This window comes from Rhipicephalus sanguineus, unplaced genomic scaffold (assembly GCF_013339695.2).
Source record: "Rhipicephalus sanguineus isolate Rsan-2018 unplaced genomic scaffold, BIME_Rsan_1.4 Seq8915, whole genome shotgun sequence".
In the NCBI taxonomy this organism is placed as follows: domain Eukaryota; kingdom Metazoa; phylum Arthropoda; class Arachnida; order Ixodida; family Ixodidae; genus Rhipicephalus; species Rhipicephalus sanguineus.
The window spans coordinates 2,932-11,637 of NW_023616221.1; the positions used below are offsets into that span (position 1 = coordinate 2,932).

General features: G+C 45.0%; 1 protein-coding gene across 1 annotated transcript; it reads left to right on the forward strand.

The window, feature by feature from the left end:
- Window positions 1–3,235: 3,235 nt before the first annotated feature.
- On the forward strand, window positions 3,236–8,388 carry LOC119378595 (bestrophin-4-like; the record flags this gene model as incomplete). Its single annotated transcript, XM_037647675.1, has 2 exons — window positions 3,236–3,407; window positions 8,259–8,388. Coding segments are annotated over 2 exons (302 nt in total), but the record flags the coding sequence as incomplete, so codon positions are not given.
- Between the last annotated feature and the right edge of the window lie 318 nt (window positions 8,389–8,706).

An 8,706-nucleotide genomic window follows, 5' to 3' on the forward strand; every position in this document is an offset into this window, starting at 1 on the left:
TGAGACTTGGACGATGTTGCTATGGTCACTAACTTCCTTGATGAGCTTTGCAAGGTCGCCACAAGGAATGGAGATGTCGACATCGTATATTACACCTACCACCATGTCCTTGTTAAGTGGAAGGTGAGCTCGAACCTTGATACCGTCGAAGTCTGTGACCCTGGTCAGAGCAAGCAGAGATGCCTGGTGTATAACGTCGATAGCCAAGACATTCTTGCGGGGTTGACTCGAACATCCTTGATTTCGTTTGGAGCCAGAGACTCGAGTTTCCTCGAGATGGTCTGCCGATTCAAGTGTCTCAGATTGTCCGATGGCGAAACAGGCACAAATAAGACGGTGTAGTTCATTGAAGCCTGCTTCGGCTTCACAGTAGATGCGATTGAAGCTGGTGAAGCACCCATAGATCGTCGTTTTGGTTTACGACTGTAAACAGGCGTGAATTCATCGTCGGAATCGTCACTGCTTGCCGAATACAGTTCGGTGGACTCACTGTCGGCGTCGCTGAGTTCGCTGTTCCGTTTCCTCGAGGGGCCCGCCGACGGCGGAGGCATGCCTGGAGGGTGTGAAGGCCAGTCTACTTCCAGTGTAGCCAAATAAAATACGGATGGCTACGCGAGGAACATGAAAAATCACCAAAAACTGTCACCCGGTAAACAAAGCGCTGTGCAAGACGCACACTTCGTCGTCGTTCATCCGTGCAAACGTTCAAACGTTCAAACGTGCAAAGTTTGAGATATGATAATGCACCTAATTTAAAAGTGAGTGAAAAGAAAAAAATAGAAGATCGAGGATGCTCTGTCATACCGAGAAGTTTGATCATCATACTAAAAGCTAGCCTTATCTAATGAAAACCTAAAAATTTAAAAGGTTGCTCATACATGGCTTTCCAAGAACGCCATCTCGTCTTTTGAGAGAAAGATGGATGGTTTGCTAACACAGCTGTCACCAGCTTTGTTGATGAGAAAACGCCTCCATTATTTTCCTTTTCTAATTTCTTGCTCGCTTTTTATAGAAAACTGCTCCTCTGAAAATCTGGTGCACACCCACACCTGCGGCAGTGGTCGGCCAGGTGCCCTCCCGAATTGTTATGTACATTTAACCTGTGCTCTTGTGCCCTATCATGAAAACATCGGCCCGTTTGGCTGATGTATTTACGTCCGCAGCTGAGCGGAATTTCATAAACTAATTGAGGCCGGCAGCCAGTGAACTTGTTCCTGTGCTTCTTCTCGCAAAATTCTGGCACCCTGTCTACTAGAGAACAAACCTTGGACAGCTTCTGAGGAGGGGAGAAAGAACATTGGCCCACCGTATCTTGATGCTATATACTTTGTTTATGTTTGTATGTAAGTACGGAATTACCTGTACTCTCATCTTTTCCTGCTTGTTGCTCCGTCCCTCAGGATGCTTTACTGTCCGCAGCAACTGCTCACACACGGAAGTAATTGTTAATGCCAGGTATCCTGAACACACTCTGTAAATAAGCACTGTATAAATACTGACACTGTACAAATAAGCACTTTTATGAAATAAAGCTCAGTTGGTAGTTCAGCACTGGTCCTGTTTGCACTTTTGTCTTTCGTCTCGTCTTTCGCGCTGGTTAACTTCGCAAATGTTGCACCAACTTGCCCAGGCAAAAGCACTTCTAAGCATTATCAAGTTCCGTTCGAGGCAGAAGAGATGAGTAGCATCTGATGCGTGCATCTCTTCTGCGAGGCCGAAGAGATGCGCAGCGCAACAACCCCTGGGGTTGGTGTGCTGCGAAAAACTGCAGAGATGGCTGCAAATGGAGCAGCTAGTCAATAAGTGAAGCACGTGATGCTACCCAGCACGTGAAGCTGTTCCCAAAACACTGCAGTGACGAGAGGTGGCTTGTCGCACTCTCGGTACGGCAGGGGCAGAAATGTGTGCGTGTGAACATTCTATTGCAGACAGCAAAGCAGAAACTGGTCTACTTGGTACGGCTTCATCATTACGAATTTCAATATTGCAAAGTGAACACCGGCAGGTAACTGTTGGTTGCCGTGCTATTTTGTTGATTTTTTTTTCAGTTTTGCCAATTGTTGTTTTCTTCAGTTAATTTTTGTCTCCTGGTAGGCTTTTATTTATCTATTTATTCATTTTTCGCCCTGCAGAACATATATAAAAGGAGTAGCCGAGTTTATATTAACATCAATCTCTCTATAGCAAGCGAGTTGGAACCGAACATACCAGAATCGCGCTCTCCGCTAACTTTCGCGCGCTTTGTCTCGTCCCACAGCGTACGATGCACGGGGCACGGTATTATCGCACTTAAACTTTCTAAGGAACATCACGGCGACAGCAATTTCAGGAGGTTCGCCTTCAATCTTTCAGAAGCCACGGAAGTGGCTATTTCGCGCAAAGAAAACACAAGGGGAGGGATAAGGGGAGCGCAAACTTTCGACTGTTTATTCCAAATTTACTGCAATAGTATATATATACGCAAACACATGCGCAGAAAGCGAGGCAAACAACGAACAGATAACGTTTTGTGCAATGCAATACAGAGGTATAGACATGCGCAAAAGGGCAGGCTCACAACAATCGGATACCATCTTAATCGGATACCATCTTACGAGCTGTCACTAAAAGGTAAAGATGGGGCACATTTGCCGGCCCACTGCAGTTCCCACAAGTGTGAGCCGTATCTGCACAAGATTCAGATTCTTGGGAGAAGCAGGGACACCACTGCTCGGGAGCTGTTGGAAGCTTTTCACATAAAAGCACGAGGTTTATTATGCATTAGTGACACTTCATTGTTCCTTTCGCAGGCAGAGAGCACGTTCTTGCATCACAGGTTGCGATTAAGATGGTATCCGATTGTTGTGAGCCTGCCCTTTTGCGCATGTCTATACCTCTGTATTGCATTGCACAAAACGTTATCTGTTCGTTGTTTGCCTCGCTTTCTGCGCATGTGTTTGCGTATATATATACTACTGCAGTAAATTTGGAATAAACAGTCGAAAGTTTGCGCTCCCCTTATCCCTCCCCTTGTGTTTTCTTTGCGCGAAATAGCCACTTCCGTGGCTTCTGAAAGAACATGAACCGACTAGCCCAACAGCGTGTGCTTCTGCTTCGCCTTCAATGCTTGTGTAACTGCTAACGCGACGGAAAAGTAGACAGCCTGAGATCGTTCGCCGAAACCTCTGTCTCTCATTGTGTGCCTATAGTTAGGCTGGCGATGGAGAAATCGTGAGGGTGCGTTGCCACGGTGCAGGTTCTTCGAGCAGGTGTGCGTCTACTGCGGCAACTTCGCCGACCTGATCCCGGTGTCGTTCGTGCTTGGGTTCTACGTGTCGGTGGTGGTCAAGCGGTGGTGGGACTGCTTCTCCGCCATCCCGTGGCCCGACTCGCTAGCTTTCTTCGTCAGCACCTTCTTGCACGGACAGGTACACACGACTCGCTTTGATCTCGAGCAGCATCGCTTCCTGCATCTTCTTCGTGCTTACCAAGTCGCCGGCTGCCTGCGCACCGCCTTTGCCTGCCGTACGTGCTTCCCCTCAAACCTTCCTCGAATTTTTGTTGTCGCAGATATGGCAAATAACTTATGAACGGGTTCAGGGTGGTCAGGGTGGCACTCGTTATGATATGCATCATTGCATGGAAGTTAGTTTTTCAACTGCTGTTTGAATTACGCAACTGTACCGCAATGACGCTGCGAAGCACGTCGTGCATTACACAGCGCAAAGAAGGACTTTTTTTGCCATATGGTCTTGTTACAACGTCATTACGATGACTTTCAGTGCATTGGTACAATCATACTTTACTTTAAAGTGGAGTTGGGCGAAAATAAATGAAATATAAATTAAAAAAAACTATGCCCTGCCTGCACCACCTAAGTATCGCAGGCCATTCTGGGAAAGAAAAGAATACGCACATCAGCGCTGACGCTTGTTGGACGTTAGCGCCTGTGGGTGTGTGGACGTTGTTTAGACTCGGCGTCCATCTACATGAACACATTGCTCTGAACTGGAAGCGCATGACAAATGTAGCGACAAAACTTCCTATGCAGTGTACTAGGGCGAAATCTGGCGCTGCGAGTCTTTGTCTTATAAGAACCATGGGCAGTCATCGGTTGTTTAGAAGTTCTTACGTCGTTATTTCTGACGCCTTATCTTTCCAAATTTTGAAGGAATCGTAGTTTCCTTAACGAAAAGTGTCTGTGCACAGGCAGAATATAACGGATTTTCCACAAACGTCAACATAGGCGAGTGAGTTTTCATGAATGCATCCCTTGTTCACATGGAACTTGGTAGCCTGATTTTTTGAAAACCTGGTGAGTGTGTGTTCTGTCTCGTTCATTCTTTTCAAGACCACAAACCTGTTTGTAGCGGGAAGGACGAAGTTGAGGCAAGTACACTAGCACCCATTGTTGCCACACTGGCTGTATTGTCAACAGGGCTTAAAGTTAGGGGGGGTGGGGGGGCCGTCCCCCCTCCCCTTCCATTTCTTAAGGAGGGGATGTATGTATGTGTGTATGCATGTATATAGGTCGCTGCCCTCTGAGCCCCCCCCCCCCCCCTCCAATGAAGGGATACTTTAAGCCCTGACTGTCAAGCTGGTACATCCTGAAGGGAGCGGCGGGGCTCCTCTGGTAATTCTAGAAGGGAACACCTCGAACACCCCTGACTGTTATCTGGCAAACAACCCCGCGCTTGCAGCTATTTCGCTACTGCTTCTCAAAGCCCTGGCTTCTCCATACCGCTGCCTGCGTCCTTGTGCTTGCAGAATGCACGCTCCTATGGCTCATGGTGACAAGAAATGTGCCCTCAGTGCTTCCACAATGACGTCTTTGCTGATGCCAGTGAGGAGTTTTTCTACGAAGTCAACCTGATCGCGATTGGAATGACCATATTGTTTATATGTTGTGTATCTTCGCTCTTTCGGGGGGCAACCCCTGCATTAATCGCGCACGTTCGTATCGCGGAACTTTATGTATAAAATCTGCTAATGGCAAGGTAGCTGCCCCACTGTTCCTACAAGGCGAGGGCGATGTTCATGCAAGATGGGTTCGGAAGTATGATTATTAAAATATAATCACGTATAGCCTCTTGTTATTGTCTATTTCTGAATGTGTATTTGTGGTATGTTAAGCAGATTTACAAGCATACACCAAAAATCTGTTTAAATATTCACTGTGGCTCAGCATTTATTGCGATATTGTAGTCTGCACATCACCCACAGAGAGGATAACGTTTCTTGCAGAGTGACCTACAGCCAGAAAGACAATAATAAATAAGGGAAAACTGAACATGATATTGACGGTGCCTAAATATGACTTAAATATCAGCGGAGCTTCTGGCCGCTGAGTGAGAGTAGGGTTTGCCTGCTTCCTCAAGAAAAATTTGTCAGCTTATGCGAGGAAGCTGGGAAAGGACTCACGTGCGCATTTTTAGGGAAAAGCTGGCGTACATGTTTCTCAGAAAAATGGATAAGTAGGGAACGCTTGCAGAGAAAGCGGCAGGATGGAACTTTATTGAGAGCTTAATGTTTTCGTTTTCAAACGAACGTCATGAGTGTTTTGAAATGAGTTTCATGATACACTTTTCCAGCAGGAGATGAGGCAAGCTTTGGACAGCAAGGCGTGCCTTGAGCGAAGTCCTCCGGGACGCTTTATGCTATCGTGTAAAGTTTCAGAAAGTGAGTGCACACTTGATTATCGACCAGAAGGGGGAAATCGGCACGCTTCCAAAATAACGTGCATGGAAAATGAAACCTGCGTGAATATTCATGCAGAAGTGTAGACGTGAAGGCCACGTAGAGTTTCAAGAAAAACTCACGTCGAGCGAAATCCTTTACTGCATACTGTCATGGCGTGTGGAACTAATGGCGTAATTACTCTAGATAACACGAAGCCTTTTAAAACATTAGGGTGATGTTGGGCAGATGTGATTAGATATTTGTCTTGGTGATAAATAAAGCAGGAGAGGCCCAGTAGCTGCAGTGATTTAATCAGCTTCGAAATGAATGGCGGCCAAGGTCTCATCGATATATCGCTACACTCCCCATTGTTCGATCACTGCGGTTCACAATCGGATGTAATATAGATTTCTTTAACTCGTACCACGCACGTATTTCTTTCTGTCACAAAAATTATTGATGCTTTCAGGAACACAAGGATAGCAGTGATTCTGCACTCTGCTTTATTGGAATGCGCACTTTTTGCCGTCTGCTTACATAAGCATTCAGGATGAAGCTTTAGCACATAATTTAACTGTGACTTCTCCATTTTAATAAAAATACCAGTCATAAATATTTTTATGAGATTACCGCTCGGCCAATATGTATCGAATTTATTGTGACTGGCAGAGAAAGCTTATTTCTAGTATCTACAGGTAGGCAGGTAAACAACTACATAGCATCTATTGAAAGCACATTTTTATTTTGACTATGTCTTCACAAGAACCTGCGATTTCACAAGACCTTGCGAAGTACTATACGTAAGTCTAACGGATGGCTCAAAATCGTCGCGTTATTTACTACTGTCATGCAAATTTCCTAGTCACATATTAGTGGTAAACGTCAGAGCAATGCATATTGAGTCAATTTTATCAGAAATAAATGTATTATTAGATGCGTCTACAATACTTGATAACATTTATATGCCGGAGCTCCATGAAGGTTTGTACTCAGATCCAGTCTAGAAATTCAAAGCCATTTTTGAAGAACATGTACGGCATAAATTTCAAATCCATTTATGCAGCGATCAGAATAATTTTTTTCAGGTTAAAAAAAACAACTAGAGGCTCTCAGAGAGTGTAATATATAATAAAAATGGTCAATACGAACGTTTGCGACCTACTTACTGTAATGAAAATCCAATATGTAAACAAAAAAAAAATTGCAGGTAAAAAAGGTTCACAAATAAGAGAATAATACTAAATGAACAAAATGATATGTTAATAAAAGGATAGGTGTCAATGCAACAAGAGGCGGGATATAAATCTGATCAATGCACTGATTGGCAAGCAAAGCGCTTATCTGAAGAATCTCTTGAAATGAAAGTTGTGTCTTTATTATTAGCACTCGCGTAGCCAAGGCGGAGGGGGGCACGGGCCTGAATTTTTTTTTTGCCATGGCATAAAGAGCACAAAATGACACTCGATCACATCTGCCTGCCCAACCCCCACTTCAGATCAATAAGGTGCCCCCCCCCCCCCCAAAAAAAAAAATATTTATGGCTACGCCCCTGATTATCAGTGATTTATCTTTAGCAGAATTTGGCAGATGTGTTTCAGGTGCCTTAAACTATTGCTAATGTTTTTATTCACTCTACTTACATCGACACTTTTGCAATTTTTCTTGACAGCAATGCCAGCTTGTACAAGTATTTAGTTTTGTGGATGTAGTATGTGAATCTCTTATTTATTCATTTTGTTTACATATACTGGCGCCATAGTGTAGGGCTATAAATGGCAATGTTATCCATCGGTTGTAAGGCAAAAATGCAAGAATACTACTTACAACAATAAATACTTAAAAAGAATAATGATTAGCCCCTTTGACGATGATTTCATCGAAGAATGGCGTGCCTAATGTTGAGAACTATCATAAGCGTTCAACCATAAAGTTTATTTTCATAATCAGCAGTACATATACTCTACTAGGCGTGTCCCAGGACATGTGCTCATGCATACATACAAACTGAGGAAAACAAAAGAAAACAACAACAACAAAGAAAACTAAGACAGCATGATTCGTTACAAATATTTACGTCACACGCAAAAAATCTATCCTTTGCTGGCAATGTGATGGAAGGTTTGATGATACATGCGACACCGTAAATGCCAATGGTGTCGCAATGAATGTGCAATGAAGTAAGCTTCGATTCTTAGTTTTGGGATCTCGTTACTGTTTTACTGAAGACGGGTCGGCATTACTCGGTACCTTTATTTCGGCACGTAAGTGCTAAGAGCAAGGAAACGCAGTGAAGGAAGGGACGCTGTCCCTCTTTGCCTTCTGTGCGTTACTTTTCAGCACCTACAAGCTTGCGCTGCGGATACCGTAAAGTGTAAAGAAAAGGTGGCGCTGTGTGTGACGTCTAGTTTCGTTCGTTTGTTGCGGACTTCGATGCAGTATACCTCTTGCTGTTATGATGAATCACGAACAAGCCCAACGTGCAATATTTATCACAAGCACTTCTCCATGCTTCCTCACACCCGCGCCACCGAGAAACGCGAGTGCACAGCGCAGGTGAGACAGGAGTGCCAGGCCTGCAGCTGTGTCGCGTACCGTCGCAGGATGAACGTGGTCGGCTGATGCGTCGCACCATCATGCGCTACGCCAACCTGTCTTCCATCATCACCCTGCGCTGCATCAGCCCACCCGTCAAGAAGCGCTTCCCCACGTTGGACCACCTCGTCGACGCCGGTACGCCTGCCTTCCAATCTCTCTCTCGTATACCCGCGTGTGTACTGCCTTTCTGTGCATCTATCAAAGAGGCCCTGCGCGCGTGCGTACCTCGCTATGAGTCGTAATAAGGCTAGCTTCTTCGTATAACAGCAAATACGAATGAAGAATGGTGTGGGTTCACACCTGCCGTTCCATTGTGCTTCGTGCGGCTGCGCACAACTGTTCGGAGAAACTCGTGTGATAGGACGAAGCAGGGAAACGTTAGCACGCGAAGTACATGAGGCATATCACATACAGAAGAAGGGGGGTGAATGCGTCAGTGTCCCTTCGATATCT